Source organism: Microtus pennsylvanicus, chromosome 1 (assembly GCF_037038515.1).
Source record: "Microtus pennsylvanicus isolate mMicPen1 chromosome 1, mMicPen1.hap1, whole genome shotgun sequence".
Taxonomy (NCBI): Eukaryota; Metazoa; Chordata; class Mammalia; order Rodentia; family Cricetidae; genus Microtus; species Microtus pennsylvanicus.
The window spans coordinates 193904205-193929723 of record NC_134579.1 but is presented as its reverse complement, the minus strand read 5'-3'; the positions used below and the strand labels follow the sequence as shown (position 1 = coordinate 193929723).

The 25519-nt window shown below is 45.1% G+C and overlaps 1 protein-coding gene across 1 annotated transcript in view; it reads right to left on the bottom strand.

Annotated features, from left to right (window-relative positions):
- Positions 1-23446, bottom strand: part of Arfgef3 (ARFGEF family member 3) — a 152479-nt gene extending 129033 nt beyond the window's left edge. Inside the window, exons 1-2 of the mRNA XM_075948204.1 lie at positions 23261-23446; positions 14176-14227 (exon numbers count right to left, since the gene is read on the bottom strand). Coding sequence (XP_075804319.1) covers positions 14176-14227; positions 23261-23345 — 137 coding nt within the window. The 5' untranslated portion in view covers positions 23346-23446. The remainder of the gene's footprint in view (positions 1-14175; positions 14228-23260) is intronic.
- Positions 23447-25519: the final 2073 nt, after the last annotated feature.

The following is a 25519-nucleotide window of genomic DNA, read 5'->3' as shown; positions in this document are numbered from 1 at the left end:
TAGACAGTGATTTTACATTGGGCTATGAGCCAGAAGCCTATATTGAGGCTAATTGCAGTCTTGCTTATCAAAGGGAATAGAATGTGGACACCATTAGGACCTGTTTGCCACTGACAGATATGCAGGGAAGAAGCTACCTAAACATTAGGAATGGGTCTAGTGTTGTCACGAACATTAAGTCAAAGGTGACAGGAATACTCCCTCTTCTAAAGTGGTGGGAAGGAGAAGAAGCTGCCAGATCTGATTTATGAGGCAGGCTTCAGGGTCAGCATGGCTAAAACCACTCTACATGCATGGAACTTTGTCCTTGATGGAAGTCTTTTGTGCCCAGCACTGAAATGTTATTTTACTCACTTATTTAAGACAAATTGCTTTGGGGGGTACTAGACTTTTTTTCCACAACAAGACTTTATTGAAAAGCTGTCCACTGTGCCCCAATGAGGCTGACAATGTCTCCCCAGGTTCCCTTTCAGATTAAGATCAAGAATCCTCGCCAAACAGAAAATCAGCCAGATTTAGAATAACCAACAATTATTAAAGTCCCTATTAAGTACTCCCCCCCCCCCAGATAAAAAGCTAGCCAAACTCAGCAGAACTTGGCTCAATAAAGCCCAAATACATTTAAATTGGTGTGACACTTCAAAGAGAAGTCGGCTGTGCCAGGGAGGAGAGTAAGGGGGCAGCAAGCAGGAGTCGTCATAGCAATGAGCTTCTACCCAGAAGGGCCTGAAATCCACCAGGAACAGGGCAGGAGCCTTGTAGAAGCACCTGTCGGGCAGTATGCTAATATTTACTCCTCAGCTAGCCCAGCTACCCAGCATCCTCTGCTTCCTCTGCTCCACAGTGGGAGGTGACAGAGTCTATGGGCGCCTCTCCATTTCGTAAGGAAGGCAGGGACTAGGGGCTGGAATGGCAGTTCAGTGGATAAAGCACGTCACCGTGCAAGCATGCCTGAAGCCCTGAGTGCAGACCCCCAGAGCCGACAGTCAGCCAGATGTGGTTTCACTCTTCTATAATCTCAGCACCCCAACAGCAAGGGAGGATGAGGGCCAGAGATGGGGAAGACCACAAAACAAGGGACCCTGGCTTAGGCAAAGTGAAAAATGGGAACCAACACCTGAGGAGGCTGTCCTGTGACTTTCACAATACCCAAATGTAAGAAGGGAAAAGAAGGTGGGGAAAGGTAGGAACTCCACTGATAAGACAAAAACTGCCTCCCCACAACAGCTGTGGGGTTCTCTGTTGTCATCATAAGTCATGGCCTTTCCCAGCTGATGCAGACAGGTGTTCTCAATCAAAACTACAAACAAAAAGTATCACACAACATGCAGCGGTTACTCTGAGGTTGAAAATACAGAACTAAAATTAAATAGGTCAACACAGCCAAAAAGCCTTGAAGTTGTGGGGTGGTGGCACATGGCTTTAACCCCAGCACTTGGGAGGCAGAGACAAGAGGATTTCTGTGAGTGCAAGGCCAGCCTGGTCTACATAGCTAGTTCCAGGATAGCTAGGGCTGTTGCACAGAGAAACTCTGTCTTGAAAAACCAAAACAACAACAACAAAAAATAAAACACCAAAAACCAAAAACCCAAACAAGTAAAATAATACAAAGACTGGAGAGCCGTGATGGGTGTGTCTTTCCAAGCACAAATACTGACAGATACACTTTTTATTTTTCATCTGCAGGAAAGGCCAGTAGGTCCCTATGTCAAGATAAGGAGGCATGTATTATGAGCTTATTCGTGGCAAGATGCGTCCAGAAAAGGCAGCCACACTAAAGCAGAAGGCTGGAGAAAGTAGGGTGGAAGACACACGAGTACAAATGGCAAGAAACACTACAGAGTTTTTTTGGAAGCAGAACTGGCAAGAGAAAGTAATTAAGTTATTATTGGCTGCAAAGAATCACGGAGAAGGAAAGCAAAATAGCAGCTGAGCTAATAATGTTGGAGAAATAGCTGCTGCTGTTCCCAGGGCAGCCCTGTGCAGTGCTAACCGGAGGTCTGCTGCCAGGGGTTGCCTTTTAACACGAGAGCTCGAGGATTCCCTCGACAGCCTTATCTCAGCTAGACCAGTATGTTTTAAGTTCCTTGGGTATAAGGAAAGAGACAATTTTGGTAGGAGTCATGAACCTTCTTTTTTTCTTTAAGTTTGAAATACTACACATGGAATTCATGTTGGGAGTTGGGTTAGGTACTTCTGAGTCCTTGCCCTCTTCTACCCACTAATAAATGAAATTAAGACACCTGTCATAGGTGCCCCTTGTTTCATTTACCAGTGCTGCTGAGGACAGAACAAATGGTCTAGAAATGTTTGGTTTATAACCCAATAGAATCCAAAGGGGGGAAAAAAACTTCAGTGGTTTAAGAATTTCTCTTTGGGAACTTCCTGAGAATGTCTGAGCATCCTTTGGCATGGAATAAGAATAAGGATCAGGGTCCTGACAATGACCACTCCCATGCCACCATTCATCTACTATGGAGACACATTCTGTTGCTCAGGTCTAAGTCTACCCTAGCTGGGACCAATGGGTTGGGTATGAGGTTTTCCTCAGTTAGTAAGATATTAAAAGGCCTATTACCAGAGCTGAGATTCAACTCTACTGGTGATTTCCTCAAATACTATAATGTCTAAGGATACAGGAAATAAGACACACAGTCCATAAACTGAATGACGAAACATTTGAAAGGCCATTTTCATCCCCAAAAGGTTTATTAGGCACTGAGCTGGGAGACACAAAAATAGATGGTTTCTTAAGCATTGGCTCTTGATGGAGGAAGGTCATTGGTTAAAATAAAAGAAGCTGCTTGGCTCTCATTGGTTAGGAGATAGGTGGGAGGAGTAAACAGAACAGAATGCCGGGAGGAAGAGGAAGTGAGGTCAGACTCGACAGCTCTCCTCTCCGGAGCAGACACCTCAGAGAGAGACGCCATGCTACCTGCTCCAGGGAAGACGCATGCTATGAAGCTCCAACCCAGGATGGACTTAGGCTAGAATCTTCCCGGTAAGCGCACCTAGGGGCGCTACACAGATGATTAGAAATGGGCTAAATTAATATGTGAGAATTAGCCTAGAAGAGGCTAGATAGGAATGGGCCAAAGCAGTGTTTAAAAGAATACAGTTTCCGTGTAATTATTTCGGGGCATAAGCTAGCCGGGCAGGCGCTGAATGATGGAGGAAGGTCATTGGTTAAAATAAAAGAAGCTGCTTGGCTCTCATTGGTTAGGAGATAGGTGGGAGGAGTAAACAGAACAGAATGCCGGGAGGAAGAGGAAGTGAGGTCAGACTCCGCAGCTCTCCTCTCCTGAGCAGACACCTCAGAGAGAGACGCCATGCTACCTGCTCCAGGGAAGACACACGCTATGAAGCTCCGACCCAGAATGGACTTAGGCTAGAATCTTCCCGGTAAGACCGGTGCTATACAGATGATAAGAAATGGGCTAGTCCAGGTGCGAGAGTTAGCCTAGAAGAGGCTAGGTAGAAATGAGCCAAAGCAGTGTTTAAAAGAATACAGTGTCTGTGTAATTATTTCGGGGCATAAGCTAGCCGGGCAGGCAGCCAGGTGGCGGGGACACAGCCCCGCCGCTCCATATTACTACAAATGGCGCCCACGTGATGGACTAAACCCACTTAAAAAACCCGAGAAGGCTTAAAAATAAGGGAGAGAGCATTTAACACAGATTTTTGCTGTTTATTGGTGGCGTGCTGTAGAGAGATTTCCTGATTCAGCAACAGCAGCAGAAAAAAAAAGCTGCGTTATTTTAAAGTGTGGCTTCCTGGGGCTTTGCCGCCAGTGCACACTCTGGCTTTATGTTTATGTTCCCGCTTGGGATCGGAAGGAGAGTGCTCTGAGACCTTGACGGTGACTCAGAGCTCCCTGCCTGCTCCTGGGCAGAAGGCAGAATCAGGCTTAGGCAGGCGTAAGAGCATGGTGGATTCCTGCTGGCATACAGAGACATGTTTTCAGACTGCGCAGTGCTCTGCGTGTCAGATTTGGATGTAACTTGGATGAAAAGAATTTCTGTGCTGCACGCTCAGTCTCAGAATTAAAGTGCTGAGTGCCACTCCTACCTGGTGGCCCCAGAGCTAGCACAAAATGGTACGTCCTCCATTTTGAAATTTTCCTGACTCAGCTTCAGCTGCAAATCCCTACAGCTCATTAAGAGGTCCTGCCACGAAACACTTAAACGGTGGTGACGAAAAGCTGAACGCATGCTTTTCCGTTTTCAGCCAGAGCAGGAAAAAAGCTGTGCCGTTTAAAAATGCCGGCTTTCTGGGCTGTCCTGCCAGGGCAAACTCTGACTGTTTGAGGCAGGAGGGCCGGCTACCGAGAGAGGACTTGAGTGTTGTCTGTTGTAGCTCGCTGGCTGGCAGGGACCTTGAAACGCCAGTTGTGGCTATAAACATGGCTACAGCCAGTACCTCAGCCATGAGGCTGGAAAGCTAAGGATCCAGCTGTCAAAGCCACGGCTTTAGTCCTACTGATATTGTTTGGTAAATTAAAGACTCATGTGGTCAGAAAAAGAGAGATATACAGTAAAGAGAGATTCAAAGACAAAGAAAATTTCTAAATGGTTTACTGTGTGTTAAAAATATATGCAGACTAAAAGTTAAAATTCTTAAAGTAAACCTCTGTGACTTCATGGTGTGGCAGCACACGCCTTTAATCCCAGTGCCTAGAAGGCAGAGACGAACAGATCTCTGTGAGTTCAACGTGTAGTAGCAAACACCTTTAATCCCAATGCCTGGGAGGCAGAGACAGGCGGATCTCTGAGAGTTCAAAGACAGCCTGGTCTACAGAGCTTTTCCAGGTCAAAGATATACGCTCAAAAAGCAAAAGGTTAACCCAGGAATGTCACAGCTTAGATTCTTAAGCGCCTAGTGATTTAAAGGCACAAATCAAAAGTGCTCCTGGATAGTAAAAAATTGCAGATTCACAATAGGACAGATTCAGACCACTAAATGAGTCACACTGTTGGATGAATGTACGTTGGCTTGGGAGAGAGAAGAAAAAGAATAGAGAATAAAGTTAATGGTTTAAAAAGAAAAAAGTAAAAGTAAAGTCTTTAAAGAGACAGAGTACAGAGAGTTATAGATATAAATAAAAATAAGCCGCGTAAAAATGGAAAATTCACAGAGAGTCTGGATTCTTTGTATTATTGTGTTTTCTTTAAAATTTTTGACTGTGAAGGAGCTAAGTACAGAGAGACATTTCATTACATGGGCTGCCAAGCTAAACCAGAATGGATATAAGGGTATTACGATTTCAGAATTTGGGTCTAAGGATATGATGCTTTGGAGAGAGTCTTCTTTTGTTTTCACAGAGGATGAGACTCTATGGATTTCTTCTATTCCGATTTGGTATGATGGACCACGTCCTCCTGAAGAGTTGGTGTGAACACCTTCAGAAAATTGCTCTGCTCAACTGCCAACTGAGATGAAAGTAGCACACAGGTTATACCATGAAAGACCTAATTAACGACGCCCCCATTCAGCAGGAAGCAGTTTGGAGAGAAAAAACTGCGCCCCTGTTCCCAAATATGGTTTATAAATGTTCTTTTACATTTAAAGGGGGATATGATATAGACATGAATAATTTGCATTAGTATAGATTTTGCTTTATTGATAGAGATTTACAGTCAATTTTGTTATATGTATAAATGTTTCTGATGTAACTTTTACTTGATAACTGTTTTGTTATATGTAATTTTGCTATGTTAAAGTTAAAGCCTTTTTTTGTTTAAACCGAAAAAGGGGAAATGATGGAGGAAGGTCATTGGTTAAAATAAAAGAAGCTGCTTGGCTCTCATTGGTTAGGAGATAGGTGGGAGGAGTAAACAGAACAGAATGCCGGGAGGAAGAGGAAGTGAGGTCAGACTCCGCAGCTCTCCTCTCCTGAGCAGACGCAGGAGAGACGCCATGCTACCTGCTCCAGGGAAGACGCACGCTATGAAGCTCCGACCCAGAATGGACTTAGGCTAGAATCTTCCCGGTAAGACCGGTGCTATACAGATGATAAGAAATGGGCTAGTCCAGGTGCGAGAGTTAGCCTAGAAGAGGCTAGGTAGAAATGAGCCAAAGCAGTGTTTAAAAGAATACAGTGTCTGTGTAATTATTTCGGGGCATAAGCTAGCCGGGCAGGCAGCCAGGTGGCGGGGACACAGCCCCGCCGCTCCATATTACTACAGGCTCTGGTCACTGATCTCTACATAACTTCTGATGTGGTGGATAAGCTCCATGGTGGAATCATAGTAGGGGCATGAGACTCAGAGGAGAGGGGCCATTTCTACATGGCAGGGTGAAGGACCCCAGCGATCTTCAAGGTCAACAAAATAAGAAAGAAAGGCTACAGATAACACACAGCAGATGACCTTGATGAAGAGAACAGCCCGAGTACACCCCACTATTCCAGAGTCCCATACAGAGGAGAAACATTGGGTTATAAGTCAAGTACTTCTTGATCAATGGTTCCGGTCTCAGCTTTGGTATAGAGAATACAGATCATCTATGGCAAGTATGCTTTATTTCAACTGAGGAGGGGCTCTAGGATTTAAATGGGGTAATGTCTAGGATGTACAAACAAGCACTACAAGAGGCAGACATTTCATTAAACATACCAGGAAAGAGGACACGCAGTAGCCACAAGGTCTTCCTGACAGTATGAATGCAGGACCAGGCCTGGCTGTGGTGGTGGTGGTGGTGGTGGTGGTGGTGGTGGTGGTGGTGGTGGTGGTGGTGGTGGTGGTGTGTGAACCCTTCATACTAGTCTTAGGCATACAATCTAAGGGAGCACTAACACTTCCGGAAGATAAAGTTTAATATCCCATTTAAAATCAAGATTAACTCAAAAATATGGAAAAAAAAACCCAAATCCTTTGGAAGACAGGATCTAGTTCTGTACGTTGGTTTCACTTCAATCCTGATCTTAGATAAGAGACTGTGCGGAAATACAAGCAAGATGGATTGTAAATCTGAAATTCAGTCAGCTCTACCAATGCAACGGAGACCTGAGGTTTCTGGGCATTTTTAGATATGAAGGGAAAATCCCCTTTTGAGTAGATTCACACAGAACCATGCCAGTGAAGGTGTCCAAACTCACTGCTCCGCAGATATGAGGTCAGCAATCTACTGGAGAGAAGAGATGGCTGGGCAGGTGGAAAACAGGACTCTAAGGGGCGGAGAATTCTAGGAAGGTCCCTCTGACGAGAGCATTCCCAGGGAATGGGCTGGCAAATTGAGACCCATCTGGGAGAAGCAACCATTACAAATAACAATGTTACCAATAGGCCCATGGTTCAGGCACGAGGTCCTGCCCTTTCAACTGATGGAGAAGAGAAAAAGCGAACTGTACGTTTTCAGGTAAGACAGACATCTGAATAATCAAGCCCTCACAAGGACTACGGCACACAGGAAAGGGTGACACAGTGGTTTCCAAAGCTGAAGATGGGTCACCTCAAGGGGGCTGAGGCCAGGCGTTCCCTGCTCGTCCTGCAAGTTACCATTAAAGCTACCGTTGATTTGGTTTGTGCTATGACCAAACCAACGATAACTTTAATGTGAACTTTCAGGTCGTTTTATCACTGGATCAAAAAATTAGAACCACAATAGAATCCATGAATGTGGGTGGCAGTCCGACATGGTCAGAAGTATTTTACAAAGTCATGGTTAGGAAACGCCCTGAACTAACTGTGTGTATCACAAGGGAGACATGGAGATGGTGACCCTAACCTATGGCTCAGTCTGCACTCTGGATGGTCTCTTTGAATAAAGGGACACTGAGACAGCACCTGAGTTGACACGTTTTATTCAGCCTTCCAGAAACACAGGTAGGACCTTGAAGTTCAAGGAGAGGGAAGTGGGGAAGAAAGGGCAGGGGAGTGCAGACTCAGCATGACAAACCAAGACCAGGAATGCTCAGCTCCCAAGTCAAAAGCAAGGTTAGATGAATGGCAGGCAGAAGGATGAAAATAATTACCAGCTAACAAGTTTGGGGAAGGAAGAGTCCAGAGGACTAGTTCATCGCACCCTTCCCGCATAGGCAGTGTCTCCTGACAGCTCCCTTACTCCCACTAGGGTGTTCCTCCCCTAAAATGCACTTTGTACTCAGCAATGACTTAAATCACGCATGTTAATTTGCATGGAGGCTTGCATGAGAAGTCTTTAAAAGCAGTTGCGTAAGAGGGGGAAGGTTAATACCACACAGGTCTCGCAATGGCTCAGTGTGCTTCTGAGGCGTGCCAGCATTGCTAGTGTTCACAAATGGTCAAAGCCTTACTAGTAACTGTTTATCGGAACGGTCATGTATTTAACCCGAGAGCAAGAGTTAAGAAAGGAAGACCAAGAGCACAGTACAGCCAAAGTGTTCCATGCTGGAATGGTTCCCTATGGCCCTGTCCAAAACAAGCTTTTAGAGACACCACCTTCAAAAATCAGTCATCAATCAGTCTATCAATAAAAGCAAAACAGCAACGAAAAGGGAACAGCACAGGGCCTAGCAGATGAATCAGTCTACATGGTAAAGAGCTGACTCAGAGCAAATCCACGTTAATGAGTATCTGTCATAGCTCATTGTACCGCTTCCCTAATAACAACACAGTGCAGTCATCCACACTGCTGGTAACTCCATAGCTCCTCTTGGCTCTAATTATGACTTCTTCCTGTGTTCCAGAAGAGACTCTGAGAGGCTCACATAACTGTGACTTGCAAACCTCCTGAAGCCTCCTTATACGAGCATGTACATCTGTAATAAATCCATGCTATATAACAAGGTAGCCATGGATGTCTTCATTCTTCCCTTCCAGAATAAAAGTCTCTGATATGTCTCGTTCATGTGGCTGGCTCAGTGCCCCGTGCAACCCGTTTGACAGACTTTGCTGTGCAGCTAAAATACAGTACTGCACATTCTGCTGTACACAAAGACAATGGCACAGCTCTGCCACCAGGATAAGTATTTGAATTATATTCTAAATAATGATGATTTTAGGTAAGGACTCCTGCAGACATAGCCATCCACGGTTCTTCTTCCGGAACCCTTCCCACAAATTCTGTCAACCTTTCCTCGGGGATAGAAGATGATCAGCTGGCTATGAAAGGAAGGCAAATACCACTGGAAAAAGGAGGACCAAATGCATGTCCCTATCATTGCTGTTGTTCATGATGTGTGTGTGTGTATGTGTGAGTGTACGTACATGCATGTGCCTCCATACATGGGTGAAGGTAAGAGAACATCTTGGCAAAGTTGGTTCTCTTTTTCCACATACGGACTTTTTGATCCAATCAGGTCCTCGGACAAGTGTCCTTATCTGCTGAGGCATCTCAGGGGGCCCCCAGTTGCCTGTGGACACAGCAGAGCAGACCCCTGCTCTACTGCCATTGGTACCTACTATCCTCACCCTGGAGGCTGAGCTCCTACCACAGATTTAGATTCACAAAAGCCTCATTTTCAGATTGAATAATACTTTGGTTTGTGAAGCAACCTTCTGAACAGTGGTCAAGGTGAATTTTTTGGCTTATATCATCATTAAGAAAAATTTAAGATTTTGTTTTCATTTATTTTAAATTTGAGATATTTTTTCCAATATAATTTTGATCACAAATGCTATAGCTGTTGCATATTGGAATTATTTAAAATTTCACTTAAAACATACTATCTTTTAGATGTATCTAACAAACTCTAAATAAGAACCACAGCAACCTGAAAATGACTTTAATCCACCAAAACCAAGAGAACAAACTCACCTTTAACAATAAAAAAAATACTGCCATTATTCTCTTTTCCTCCTTAAACTCACATTTCCATTCTACTTTCCCCACTAAATTTTTTCTAAATATAATTTGACTTAATGCTTGAAAGGCTTTTATGAATCTCCACATTATGCTTTTCACAACAAAGTATACGTAAAATGATGTTTTTTAAAAATGTCCTGGGACTGGAGCTTAAAAGCATTCGATTTGCTTTCAGTCTGAGCTATCATTACTAATGCACACAATTGATCCAAAGAACATTAACAATTATTTATAAAAATGTTAATATTGTTAACAGGGAAAAAGCAATTTCACTGGGAATGCATTTGTGAAGAAATGGAGAGGATTTGTTGAGTCCTTCAATTAGTCCATTTATCTATGGACGAGTACTACCTACTGCTTATGATAAAGACTGGTTAAGCACCAATTATATGTCTGTGTTATTTTACAGATGTAAACAATAAGAAATCTTGTCTGTGTAGGTCTACATAAAATGAAGGGGATTTTATCAAAAGTTATTTTCATCTATCATCTTACAGCTAGATTAGGTCTCCTTCAAGATTATTGAAAACCAAGAAGTCAAATTACCCAAGTTGCACAAAGACATGTTTCGGGCTCTAATTATCATTTCCTGTACCCGTGGGCTGGTATTTTCACAGTTCTTTGTGTTGGGATGCTGGCTTCACATCCTAGGACAGCTCAGCAGAGCAGATCCAGGATGGCAACAGCTTTGCCCTTTTCCTCTGTAAAGCAGGCAAGTGACCGTGAGAGGTGAGATGGAAAAGCTGGCGTGGCGAAGTCAATGTTGAGCAAATCAGTTTCCAGAAGGGTTCAGAAAGGGGTAGAGAAGCAGGAAAAAACCTGCTCAAACTAGCATGCCTTTGTGGTTCTTACAGGGCCATTGGGGCCAGCTCTTTGCTAGTCATGTGTGTTGCTATCATTCTGCCCGTTTGCAAGCTTTATGGAGCTTTGACTAACATGGAGTCTATACAACTTGTACGTCTGGAGCAAATATAATAGGAGAGGTAGCAAGTTAAACAAGGAAGCATAATGCTTATTCAGTCTTCTTGAATGGAAATTCTTTTTTTTTTTACTTTTATTTGTATTTTATTTATTTATTTATTAAATTATTTATTAAAGATTTCCCTCCCCCTCCCCCGGTCAAGTCCCCCTCCCTCGTCAGCCCAAAGAGCAATAAGGGTTCCCTGACCTGTGGGAAGTCCAAGGACCACCCACCTCCATCCAGGTCTAGTAAGGTGAGCATCCAAACTGCCTAGGCTCTCCCAAAGCCAGTACGTGCAGTAGGATCAAAAACCCATTGCCATTGTTCTTGAGTTCTCAGTAGTCCTCATTGTCCGCTATGTTCAGCAAGTCCGGTTTTATCCCATGCTTTTTCAGACCCGGGCCAGCTGGCCTTGGTGAGTTCCCGATAGAACATCCCCATTGTCTCAGTGTGTGGGTGCACCCCTCCCGGTCCTGAGTTCCTTGCTCATGCTCTCTCTCCAACTGCTTCTGATTTGGAACTTGAGATTTCAGTCTGGTGCTCCAATGTGGGTCTCTGTCTCAATCTCCTTTCATCGCCTGATGAAGGTTAATATTCAGGAGGATGCCTATATGTTTTTCTTTGGGTTCACCTTCTTATTTAGCTTCTCTAGGATCAAGAATTATAGGCTTAATGTTCTTTATTTATGGCTAGAAACCAAATATGAGTGAGAACATCCCATGTTCCTCTTTTTGGGTCTGGCTTACCTCACTCAGGATAGTTTTCTATTTCTGTCCATTTGCATGCAAAATTCAAGAAGTCATTGTTTTTTACTGTTGAGTAGTACTCTAATATGTATATATTCCATACTTTCTTCATCCATTCTTCCATTGAAGGGCATCTAGGTTGTTTCCAGGTTCTGGCTATTACAAACAATGCTGCTATGAACATAGTTGAGCAAATACTTTTGTTGTATGATAGGGCATCTCTTGGGTATATTCCCAAGAGTAGTATTGCTGGGTCCAGGGGTAAGTTGATCCCGAATTTCCTGAGAAACTGCCACACTGCTTTCCAAAGTGGTTGCACAAGTTTGCATTCCCACTAGCAATGGATGAGTGTACCCCTTTCTCCACAACCTCTCCAGCAAAGGCTATCATTGGTGTTTTTTTTTTATTTTAGCCATTCTGACAGGTGTAAGATGGTATCTTAAAGTTGACTCCTACAGCTGATAAACACTTTTGGTAATGTGGCAGGATACAAGATCAACTCCAAAAATATCAGTTGCCTTCCTATACACTAAGGATAAGGAAGCAGAGAGGGAAATCAGAGAAGCATCACCTTTCATGATAACCACAAATAGCATAAAATATCTTGGGGTAACTCTGACCATGGAAGTGAAAGATCTGTTTGACAAGAACTTTAAGTCTTTGAAGAAGGAAATTGAAGAGGACACCAGAAAATGGAAGGATCTCCCTTGCTACTGGATTGGGAGGATCAACATAGTAAAAATGGCAATTCTACCAAAAGCAATCTATAGATTCAATGCAATCCCCATCAAAATCCCATCAAAATTCTTCACACATCTGGAGAAGACAATAATCAACTTTATATGGAAAAACAAAAAACCCAGGATAGCCAAAACAATCTTACACAATAAAGGATTGTCTGGAGGCATTACCATCCCTGACTTCAAACTCTATTACAGAGCTACAGTATTGAAAACAGCTTGGTATTGGCATAAAAACAGAGAAGTCGACCAAGGGAATAGAATAGAAGACCCTGACTTTAACCCACAAACCTATGAACACCTGATTTTTGACAAAGGAGCTAAAAGTATACAATGGAAAAAAGAGAGCATCTTCAACAAATTGTGCTGGCAAAACTGGATGTCAACCTGTAGAAGAATGAAAATAGATCCATACCTATCACCATGCACAAAACTCAAGTCCAAATGGATTAAAGACCTCAATATCAGTCTGAACACACTGAACCTGATAGAAGAGAAAGTGGGAAGTACTCTACAGCACATGGGACAGGAGACCACTTCCTACGTATAACCCCAGCAACACAGACACTAAGGGCATCATTGAATAAATGGGACCTCCTGAGACTGAGAAGCTTCTGTAAAGCAAAGGACACTGTCACCAACCCCGCAACTGACAAAGGTCTGATCTCCAAAATATATAAAGAACTCAAGAAACTAAACCGTAAAAGGCTAATAAACCCAATTATAAAATGGGGCACTGAGCTGAACAGAGAATTCTCAACAGAAGAACTTCAAATGGCCAAAAGACATTTAAGGTCATGCTCAACTTCCTTAGCAATCAGGGAAATGCAAATCAAGACAACTTGAATGGAAATTCTTAATAAATCCCCTCTTCTGACAATGCAGAAAACACACTCTACAAATGATTGTAAATTTGGTATTCTTTACAATGTCACAGAAAGACCCAGAAATAGTCAAGTGCTTTCATAATAGAAAAACTGCTAAATAAATTCGGTTACAGCTATGTGACTAAAAATGCAATATTTTAATTCAAAGAAAACATTGGAATTAGAAAACATTTCATATAGTATGAAGTAAAAAAACAAGTAGAAAACTAACATGTAATAAAAAATACCATATTCATTTGTAAGCTCTAAATGTATGTACAAAAGATTTAAGAAAATCCATAAAGCTGGCTTTAGTCATTATTGCTATGTGTGTGCTGTGAATACTCTCTATTCTTTCATTCTTTCCCCTACTTTCTACACAGGACATGCATTGCTTTCAACAATGAGGAGAAAGAAGGAAAAACGTGCATGGGAAGGACAGAAAGGCGGAGAAATCGGATCATGTCTTACAGCTGCTGCAGGTGACTTCAGCATCAGCAAGATGGTGTCCTGCCCAGACTGGGAGAGAACTTAAGTCACTCCAGCTGGGGCTGACTGCATTTCCCAGAGAAGAAACTTCTCTCTGTGCCGCACTGGAAGGTTTTGTTCCCTGTCGGCTCTTGTGTTACCTGTAGCTTTGGTCATCCCTCTCCTTGCCCACGTTCTTCCTTCTCGCGCATCTCCTTGGTAGCACTAACGCCATTCACCCCTCACCCACAGATGAAATTGGGTCAGTTCCCATGAAATAGCCCACTTCAGGGACACCAAACCAACCAACAACACAAGATGAAAACTTGCAAACCAGTGGTTCTCAACTCCTACAGGTCCTCATGTTGTGGTGACCCCCAAACATAAAATCATTTATTTACATTGGTACTTCAACACTGTAATTTTGCTACTTTTATGAATGGTAAATGCCTGTGTTTTCTGATGGTCTAGGCGAACCTGTGAAACGGTTGTCTGACCACCCGCCAAGGGGTCGCAACCCATAGGTTGAGAACCACTGCTATAAACTAAGGTGATCTGGCCTTTAGGAAAACATGGAAGGCGACTTTTGTTCCTGTTGCTGTGTCTCTTACCTCAGCAAGTGTGGAGGGAGCGTCACAATGGTGTCCAGGCCACTTAGGGTTTCTGTAAAAGAATATTGCAGCGTTACAAGCAAATATTTAAAGACTGGGATTAATATCTAAATTCTAAAATCTCTGTACTCTCTGAACTCACTGATAGTTTGTGTGCCCCCTTGGACAATAGAAAATAGTCATATCTTTATTTTAAAATTCTTTCCCATGATGGACTTCAATTCATTATTGGGAAAGAGAAGGTTAAAAAATCAGGTCACATTTTCCCATTAGCAACAAGGAATAAATAGCTAAATCCCTAACCTAAGCCAGAATGCCAATGCAATGTACCTACCACTGGCCGAGAGGCTCCGTTCTTCCAATCAAAGGAAAAGGTGTTTGGTTGAAACATTTTAATCTCTCAATACACGAACTCAAGTTATAAAGACTTTCAGGTTCACAAGGAACCTTATGGGACATGTGGTAATCTATTTAACAGCTTTCCTATTATTGAAACACTTGGCCCTCTCTGGGTTTTCCTTTGATATTAAGAGAAGCACAGACCTTCCACTTGTTTGTTGAGTGTGCTTTCGACATTATCAGGACATCGTGATTTACTGGGAGTTTCCGTTCCAGACTGCTCCAGACTGGCCTGTGCCGGGACTCCCATGCTAATCACATAGGCTTGTGACATGGTAGACTGACCACCTGTTTAGCCACGTCACAGGTAAGGGTAGTGATTAGGAACTTCATCCTCAGATCTCATCAATCAAGCCTAATAAAGCTCAATACTTTGTCGCCGTTTGCAGATAAATCATACGACTGCTGACTTTAATTGTACAGACAATAGAAAGCTAATTATTATGCCCTGATCCATAATTGTTCTACTTCAGTCGCTCCAGCCTGTCTCCCGGCGATCAGCTCTACCGTGTAGATTCAACCAGCTTTGTCAATTTGAACTATTTCCCTGGGGAAAGGACAGACAGCCCCTCCACCCTCTTAAGAGATCAGAGAGAAACCAAATATGTCCCTTAGACTCAGGACTAATGGGACCCAGTGGGACAGAATCAGGCCGGTTGTAGACAATGGAGCAAAAATCGTGGATCTGAGGAAAATAACGCATCCGCAAAAACTAGTAAGTAGAGCTGAGTGGGGTCAGCAGTGGCTTGGAGATGAGGCCCAACCGGGAGCTGGGAGGACTGAGGTCAGAGCCCAGGATGGGACAGGATGACAAGAAAATGAAGCCACGAGATGTGGGTTCTAGGGGCAGCTCAAAGGGCCACACGGGTTAGCAGAGCCCAGCAATTAGTGGGACAGGGGACAGCGCCGAGGGCACATCAGTGCTGTTGGTGAAGGAGAAATGAAAGCGGACAAACAAGTGTGCTGCGCTCTCCAGAGACGGGGCTGCATCTCCAGCTCGGGACTGAACACTGCCTGATCTACAGATGCTGCGTGAGCCAGAAGAAAGAGAAACGAGAACAGATAAGTCATTCCGTGGGACAGGGCTTGCCCAGCATGCAAGACTCTGGGTTTGATCCCCAGCACCACCTTTAAAGATAAAAAGAGTAGAGGGAGGGAAAAGGCAACCACACTGTTGCCATGAGCCGAGACTCCTACTCCATGTAAGCAGGACAGGGTAGAATCCATGTAAGTTGTCCAAAGGACACAGAAGCCAAGGCCTGAAATGCACAGAACTGCCTTTCCCCAGTCCTGCCCTGTAGTATATATGCAGAACTGCCTTTCCCCAGTCCTGCCCTTATTTCGGGGCATAAGCTAGCCATGTGGGCGGCCGGGTGCCGGGGACACAGCCCCACTGCTCCTATTACAACAGTCATTAAAAGCCTGACATTGGTCTTAGAGGTCAGTGACAGCTCCTGTCTCCTTGGCAGACCCCCCTGAATCTCAAGCCGTGTATTGTTTGGAGATCCGGGGGTGAGAATGGAGATTGGTGGAGAATTTGGAGACCATACACTCCAGTTTCCAACAGGAAGCCCTCCTATGGACAGACATCAGGCTCTCTGTGCGAAGTGCTGAGACTGAACATGATGCAGACTAGGTAAGAAGGAGGTGTTCCAAAATGAGAGCTTAATGGGTTCAAAAGACAGGAAAACTTAGCCCCCTATGGTAGTGCATACATGTGGTCCCAGACACTGACTCCGTAGGCAGCAAGATTCCTTAGGCCAAGAGTCAGAGACCAGCCTGGGCAGCACACAGAGAACCTAGCTCAAACACAAACATACCAGCAAATAGACTCAATGAAGGCTTCAGCTTTTTAAATGAAGGGCAGCAAGATAGATCAGTAGCAGGACAAAAGCACCTGCCACTAACCCTGGTGACCTGAATTTGATCCCTGGGACCCTACACAAAACAAACGAATAAAATTGTAATCAAAGTTTTGAAAGAGAGAAAAGGAACCCTCCATTGGATCTCCGCCACTGCCACTTCAAGAGGTCACTGGCCTTGTGCCACCTTCTCTCACCTGGTGACTGAAGCAGCCTTCTCCAAGTCCCTGCCTCTGGCTCAGTCCCTACCCTGTGTTGGAGAGGCACACCCCAGTCAGGGTCTTTTTTCCTTTACTCCAAATGGTTCTTCACCTCATTTTAAATAAAAGCTAACCCTCAATGTGTCTAGGGAAGACCTTTATGAGCTCTCCTACTTCCTCCTGCCACTGACACACACACACACACACACACACACACACACACACACACACACACACACACACACACACACACCTAGCAGCCTTCTCTCACTTCCCTAAGCTACAACCTCCCTTTCCAGACAGCCTCCCCTAAACATTCCACTGAGATGGCAACTCCATTTTCCCCCTAAGGGCCTCCTATCTCAGTTATTACTTTATGTTTTCCACAAGTTTTGCCACTATCTGAGTTGGCAGATATGTTTTTGTATATCTGGACATCTTTGCCCGTCTTGCCCCTATGGTAACAGCACTGCAAACAGCACCCAGCTCACTGTAGGTGCTCCCTACATATTTGCTGTGTTAATAAAGTAACGGGGAGTTTGGCATATGTCAGTCACTGAAAGAAGCTCAGTATGGCTGAAGTTTGGGGTGTCCGAGGGAGGGTGCTGCGGATGAGGCAGGTCATATGAGACTCAGCAGAACACGCTGAAGGCTCTGATTCACACTAAGGGTGCTATTTGGTTATTCACCCCGTTCACCTGACATGGAATGAACAGATTAGTATTCTCAGGTGGTACTGCTTGGCCAGTAGCTTCAGAAAGAGATGTTGAAGTAATTCATGACATTGGGCCTAGAATGTGAGGGACCAGGAAGGCAAGAATGGATGTGTCCAACTCCTGTTGACACAGTGTAGCTGAAGAACCATAATGTCACAGGAAGTGGCTGTGGAAGCAAGGCAAAGCCAGCATCCAGCTGCATCTGGTGTCCCTGATAGAAGTCAAATTAGATTGGAGTGGGGCAGAATGGGGAGAAAAAGGTGTGGGCATGATGTGGGATTCTTCTCTGTATACTGTAAATACCACTGGTTAATTTAAAAAAAAAAAAAAGCTCTTTTGGGACTGGCAGAGCAAAATAGAAGTAGGTGGGGAAAACTAAACTGAATGCTGGGAGAAAGAAGGCAGAGTCAAGGAGAAGTCATGCAGCCCCGCCAGCGATGGACACTTGGCAAAACCTTGCCAGTAAGCCACAGCCATGTGGCAATACACAGATTAATGGAGATGGGTTGGTTTAAAATATAAGAGCAAGCAAAAAAATCCTTAAACTATTGGCCAAACAGTATTATAAAAATAGGGTTTCTGTATAATTATTTCGTAGTCTGGGCACCCGGGAACCAACAAGCGGGCTCCTACAACAAATATATGTTTAAGGTATTGGCCAAACAATATTGCAAATAATATGGTTTCTGTGTGATTATTTTGGGACTGAGCAGTTGGGAACAAGCAAGCGGCCTCACACGGCATGGGCACAGTCCCTATAGACATCCTAATAAGTCTGACATCAGAAAGCAACCTGTGGGAGAACCTATAACCAGAAGAGAAAGGGATGGTAGTGAGGTAGATGGCTATTTGCCTATTGGGATTCCCACCTCTAATTCATTTTCTTTCCCCTTTATATATCCCCAAATTTGGCATTCCTCCTAAGTCCTCTGTTGTACGTAAAACAGTAAAAGCAATTACAAAATGGGGCACGGCTCTCCCCAGGTATAATTCCAGTCACGTCCTTTCCGTTTTCTGGGCCAGCAGTCACAGCCTTGGGAGTTGTCGGTTCTGAAGGAAAACATGGTTCTTGCAGCACCCACCTGTGCTTTCCTACCCAGAGCATATGACTGGCAAATAAAGAGTCAGGATAGCACAGGGCAAGGGGGAATGCAAACCTCGTCCTTGCTACCTACTCTACAACGATCAAGAACACCAGTGTTCAGAGATGATATCACAAACAAGAAAAGGCTCAACAAGTTTGGTTTTGTTTGTTTTTTTAATGTACTAAAGGAGCTGGTGAGATGACTCAGTGGGTAAATGCACTCATCACCAAGTCTGCCAGTGTGAGTTCAATTCCCAGAACCCACCCAGTAGGCCTGACGTCTACATGCATGCTCATGCATCCACTCCATCTAAATAAATATTAAATGAATTAAAGTAAATTCTTATGCTTGAAATATAAATGTGTGCGTATGATCCTTTTGTAAAAGGGGTGACTTCTAAAAATAGCACTACCACTGGGTGGTGAGATAACAAATACTTTTTACTTTTTGCTTTATACTGTTCTAATGTTTTCCAATCTTCTAAAACTAACTTATAACTCTTATGAATTAAGGGTGAGTGATATTTGAAACCACAGGGGTATAGAAGAGTTTATTTATGAATTGAAAGCTGTGTCCTCAAACTATCGGTGCAGAAACCACTCAAGTTCCAAACACACTGTTCGTGTGCTCACAGAGTCCATGACTCTGCTGACCTTTGCTGCCATTGTTGGCCAGTGTCCACTCTCCTGCTTTCTTGGCAGCACTATCCATTTTGCTCCGAGGAAACCATCTTTCCTTAACCCTGGCATTCAACTGTCTCCATAGTGTAGGTCTAATCCCGTTATCCCACTGTCTTTCCTGGGTAGCGCATTGGTTAAGGCATAATCCCATGACTCAGCAGGACACAGAGAGAATCCACACAGGCGAGCCATATGGTCCAAGCGGGACGGGATCTTGAGATGGTGAGAATGGTATTGTCTCTTCTCTCCTTAGAATAGGGGTTCTCAACCTTTCCAATGCTGCGACCCGGGTAATACAGTTCCTCACTCTGTGGTGACCCCCAACTATAAAAACGTTTTCATGACTACTTCCTATGCTTTTGTTACTGTTTTGAATTGTAATGTAAGTATCTGTGTTTTCTTACGGTCCTAAGGGGTTGCGACCCATACGTTGAGAACCACTGCCTTAGAGGATCTAGGTGCTACTGTTGATGAGAGTGGGGGAGGTCTCAGAAGTAGAGAGCAGAAACTTCTGTCTAGTGTTGCCAGGTTCTTGTTGCTATCAGAGAAAGGATTAGAGATGACACAAAATAAGGAATTGGGGAGAAGATTTTGGCAGAATGAGGCTTCTGAGTTACACTCCAATTTTAGGCAGCTTATAGGTGAACTTTAAAGAGGGGGTTATTTACAAAGGAGGGGAGAGGGGGTGACTTTCCCACAGAACAGATCCCCCCCATTCTGTCCTTATTTGAAGTTTTGAAGTTGAAGCAGACAATTCAGCCAGATGAACAATGTGGAGGAGCCGTCACAGTGAGGGACAGTTAGCAAAGGTCTGGGTTAGCCATGGTGTCTCAGCTGGTTTGTCGTGGTTTGAGCAGTCACACAGTGTCCTGTCCTGCTGTAACACAGCTCAAAGATTGCATCAGCTTCTAGAAAGTTTACTTCACAGCCCCCCCCCCGCAAGCCCTACCTGACTAACCCTACTAGTATAGAGATGCCCGTCCCCCCCCCCCCCGAGATGACTGCTGCCCCAACACAGTCTAAAGAAAGATGAGTGTGTGCCCTACTTTAATCTCTGGGGCTACGATAAACACCATAAGCAAAAACCACTCGGAGAGGAAAGGGTTTATTTCAGCCTCCAGGTTACAGACCTTCACTGAAGGAAGTCCAAGCAAGAGCTTGAAGCTGGCACCACAAAGGAAGCTGCCTTTTGGGTTACTGCAGGTTTGCTCAGATTCAGCTACCTTTCTTAGACAGCTCAGGTGCCTCCTGCCTGGGGATGGCACTGCTCACAACGGTCTGGACCTTCCCATATCAATTAGAGATTTAAGAAAATGCCCATGACCATAGTCACAGGCCAATCTGATTGAGGGGCAATTCTTTGGTTGAGGACCTTTCTTCCCAAGGGACTCTAGGTTTATGTCAAATTCACAGCTGAAATTATGTCCAACACTGTGCTCCCCCCAGAATGTCTGAGTAGAAATTATCCCCATCTCCTAAGAGAGCCTAAGTAGGGGATGAAGACAATGCCAGTCTCCCAAGCCGTCTAAGTGAGCGATGACCTCACTCTCCCAAGATGGTCTAAGTTGATGGACCCAAAGTCCACACAGAGCATAGTCACAAAGATCAAGACCAGGTCCTTAAAACTCTAATTTCTCATCAACCCAAACCCACAGTTGCTCTTCTAAGGGGCATTTAGTAGATGGGGCAAGTAACTTGCATGGCGCTGGTCAGCTTTAAGTTGTCTCGCCTTTGCGCTCAACGTATTTCTCAATTTTCCTGCCCTCATAGCCCTATGCATGCCAAGTCTGCAGCAGTAAGTGCTCTAAGAAAGTCTGGAGGGCAGGGCTCGGAGCCAGCCGAGTAAATGAGTCAACTGAGGCAGGCAGTGGAAGCTTCCGGTGTGAGCAAGGCCTTGGAGGACCTGGAAAAGGAATTCCTGACAGAGGGTATCAGGCAAAGAAAAACACTGCTCTGCATGACGTCATCAAGAAAGGGCCACAGCGAATCTACCACCAGGCCACAGAACTCCTGGTGGGGCAACAGAACATGGAATTGGCCTAGACTCGAGTACGTTCTTAGAAATTTTCATGTTAATCTATTAAAAAAAAACAACAACAAGCAAACATGAAAACCATGAGGGCTGAGCAGGGACAAATGTTTTCTAGTAAAAACCTAGACTTGGTAGAGGGAAATAGTGAACCGTAGAAAAACAGCAAAAAAGCTACCTCCTCTGCCTTTGTTTATCCTGGATAGCCCACTCCCCTTCAACAAACTCTTTCCAATTTAAGGAAACCTTCATTCTCTACAGGGGAGCTCCAAAGTGTTTGCTCAAAAAAAAAATTAGCAGAAAACAAAACCAAATAACTCACAGCTTACCTGCTCTTCAGATGAAGCCCGCTCCATCTCCCTCCTCCCCCACAGGCAGACCCCACTCCTTGGTCTGTTTCCCAGCTGCTGGTTATTCCCGCGTACAAAGGAATGCTCCACGCTCTTGCTCTTCTTTAACGGTCACAGCCTTATCTCTTCTCTTGCTAATTATAGACTAATCAGTTCACGACAAAGGGGACCACATCTATTCTTACAGTCAAGGTGCATGCAGGGCTTTGACCCAGAAAAATCTACCTGTTCTCAGCTCTGGGCTTTCCTAGGAGCTACAAGGGCCTAAATAACAACACTGTGGTTTAAACTCAAGGTGTTGAATATCAAATATCCAGGTTATTAGGAAACACTGGGTTACTCTCCACCTCTGTGTTTATCTCGATCAGTTTCATTCCCAGCAAACTAACCATGAATCCTGGGAAGGGCATGTTTCGTGCACAGTCGGGCCCTGCTTTATTATGTCACCCAGCCATCTGTGACCCTTCATTAGAGAGGCAATTGGGAATCCAGTTTGGAATCACTGCTGAACGACAATGGCTGCGCTGAAGCCTTACTGTGGCTTTAAGAGCCTGGCCACTCTCAGACAGCTAGTCCGTTTTCATTTAACAGTAAACTAAACAGCCGAGCATTAGTTCTACCTACAACACAGACTCGGGGGGTGGGGTGGGGGGCAATAGCCGAGACAATTTAGTACATATGCAGAGATTAAACAAAGGGTGGTGTTGCTGTGCTTGTCTATACACACTCACAGACCCCCCCACACACACACACCACATACACAAACATATGGGAATTAAGACCGTCCGTCAGAATAGCATAACCTGAATTCTGCCTTTGGTGAAACACCAACTAACGGCACTTCCGTGTCTTTTTTCAGGTCGCACACAGCACAGAATCATGACAAGCACCAACTGGATTTTATTTCAAGGGAAGAGGTTCTGTTTTCTAACTGACTGGTTATCACGGGCGGCGTCACAAGCAAGGGGCTGGCAGAGCTGTCCTGGTTCCTTTTCTGCCTTTTGCTTTTTCAAAAGCATCCCTGTTGCCCTAAGCACGGCTCTGGCTGTCGGTTGCAGTTTCAGCCCCACCATTCTTCGGCCTCAGCCCTGCCTAATTGATATGTCATTTATTTTCTGCTGCTGAAGTCTGCAGCCTACATGATGGGAAATGCTCATTTGCAACCGGGAACGCATTTCAATGTTAGCACGGTTCAACAACGGAAAGCCCACCTGTCTGAGGGGCAGGTCAGGAACAGAACTGCTGTAGCAACACAGTTCCTCCAGACTGCTCCTCCAGGCTGTTATTTTCCATGCACAATCGTCGTAAAAGCGAATACTTAGCAAGGTGGCCTCTAACAGGAAAATCAAATTAAACAAGCCTTCCTTCCTGGTTCCACTCAATGATGTTTGAGAAGAGGGTTGTTGCTTTAACTTCCCTTTTCCTTCTAGGCGCCTGGGAACCAGGGCCCTGATTTCCACGCAAGCTGGGGATCCTAACTTGCCTATGGGGAACCCGTGTCCATAGACGCTGGGGACCCGGAATGGGGACGCCTCATGCCAAAGGCAGCGGTTCCTATTTGAGGTTTGGGAGGAGGTAAGGAGACCAGAGCGGAGACAGCTGGATGCCTATGCCGAGCCAAGATTTCCATATCCTGCACATTCTCGGAGGCAACTCGTGCAATTGCGCGACAGGCATCCATAACCCATACTCGGTGACAGTCCCTCCCGCCCAGGGGCCGCGTGGAGCCTGGAGCAGGTGTCCCTGCACACCGCACTCTCTTACCCAAGGCCCAGGTGCAGCTCTCCTTGATGGCTTTGTATTTGCTCCCGGATGCGTCCCTCTGCAGCTTCCTCAGAATCTCTTCCATCTTGGCCTTCCCAGAGCCGGGCCACCGACCAGGAGAGCGCGCGGAGGACGCGCCTAAGCGGCCGCTGCGCTCATCCCCATCGCGCTCCGCGGCCACTGATGAATCACGCCGGTTCCACGCCGCGGGCCACGTCAGCCCCGCCGCCACGCCCGTTGCCACGCCCGCCGGGTCAGGTGCACTTCCCCAGCCTGGGCACGCTGGAGGCTGGGATCTCCTATTTCTCGCCCAGGCTGAGCTGGGGGACCCGATTTCGTCCAAAGGTGGGGTCAGCGGCTCATTGCTGGAGGGGCTCCGCCCGAGGGAGCCTCTGATACACTGTGGGAGCGGTGGGCAGAGGATAGGGCGGGGTCTGGTTGCTTGTGCCCATTACCTGCGGGTCAGGCAGCATCCCTGCCTGTGGAGACTGGCTACACCCCGGGGCCCTGGAACCAAAACAGTGATACATTCACTAAATAGAAAACAGCTGGTCCCCTCCCCGTGTCAGGCAGAGGCCACCCAGCAGGGTCTATGCCATATGTCTGCCTGCAGGGAGCTTACATGACAATATATTAGACTCATACATTACACTCTGATGCAAGTCTCTAATAATTAGGAAATTGGGTGTGAGAATTAAACCAGAAAAGGTTTAGCAGAGGATTAATATGAATACACTTATATAAGTACATTGAGATTTCTACCAAACCAGCTAAGGCAGAAATTGAAAACAAAAATCAATAGATTTAATTGACAACTTAAAACCTTTCAACAGCTCAGCAGTCAGTCTGAGCGGGACTGCCGTGGATGTTAGACATTAATGGCCCCATATATCAGCGAAGAAACCAGGCCCCAGCTACTTCCCAGGCAACAAGAGTTGTGTGCCACACACTCTGAATCCAAAGATGTTTTGTTTTAAAAACCCTCAGTAACAGCAGGTAAATATAGGGAAATTAGAAATTCAAGGTCATCCTTGGCTATAAAGTCAGCCTGAGACCGCTTGAGGTACATGAGACTGTTAAAAATAAATAATAAATAAAATAAATCTCTCATACTGGCTGAGCTGTTTCTGTCTGAAGCAAGGGGCACACTGGTACAGTTCCAGCTGAGGGCTGTTGGGTTTCTTCAGCTGAGGCTGAGGAAAGCGTGCCCTCCTCGGGAGCCACGGGAGGTAACCTATAAGGTCAAGTAAGCCGGCGCCTCTGCTATTTGAGTGACTTCAGGTGTTTCCCTAGTGGTAGGAGGCCCCTCTACCAGCTGTTGTAGAAAAGAGACCTGAAGGAAAACAATGGCCTTGTCCTGAGAGCTGTGATGGGAAGTGAGGAAGAGGCTAGAAGCGACTTCAGTTTTTATTAGAACTATATTTGTAGTGATAGGGGTGGCGCCTGCGGAAAGGGTGGTGGTTGGGGGAATGTGAGCAGGTTTCACGGAATCTCGCATGAATTGGGCTTTGGGTAGGTGGATAGGAAGATGTCTGGGGCAAAAGGAGTTGATGGCTGAATAGAGAAGGACCAGCAGCCTAAGGGATGGCAATGAAATGAAAAGACGTTGGCCCCATTTTGTAAGGTAAAGATGCTAGGGGAGGAGGGGCTTGGAAGAGGGAATATACAAGCTCAGATTTAACGTGGTCTGATTGAAAAGATACCACATCTGTGGGTATTATGGCAGGACTCAGGATAGGATTCTGGGATGGAAGGGAGGATTTAAATACCTTCAGTAGGACCAGTGGGTGTTGTTGGAGGCCAGAGAGGGAGTGGCAGGACCTACGATTAGGGACAGAGGAGTGTGAGGAGGAGGAGGAGCAGGAGCAAACGGTCTACAAGAAAAGTTAAATGAATATACTTCCTCATACACTGGAATTGCTACAAAACCCGTTAGGAAGAGACGGGGAAAATTCAATAAATTTCTTAATTTAAAACCTCTAAGTCAAAAGTTCCATTCACAAATTAAAATGAGAATGTCCACTACAGGCACCTGTGTCTGAACACTTGGTCTGGAGTTGGTAGTCTGGGAAGTTATGGGCCCTTGAGAAAAATGGAGGTTTCAGGGTGGGAGTAAGGTGGGTGGGGTGGCACCTAGGGGTGTGGGGCTTGTGTGTAGCCTTGCTCCCTTTGCTGTTCTCTCTTTCTGTGTTTCCTGTGGGCAGAGGGAAATGTGATTTGCCAGCTTTCTGGTCCAGCCTTTGCCTGTTGCTGGCGCCT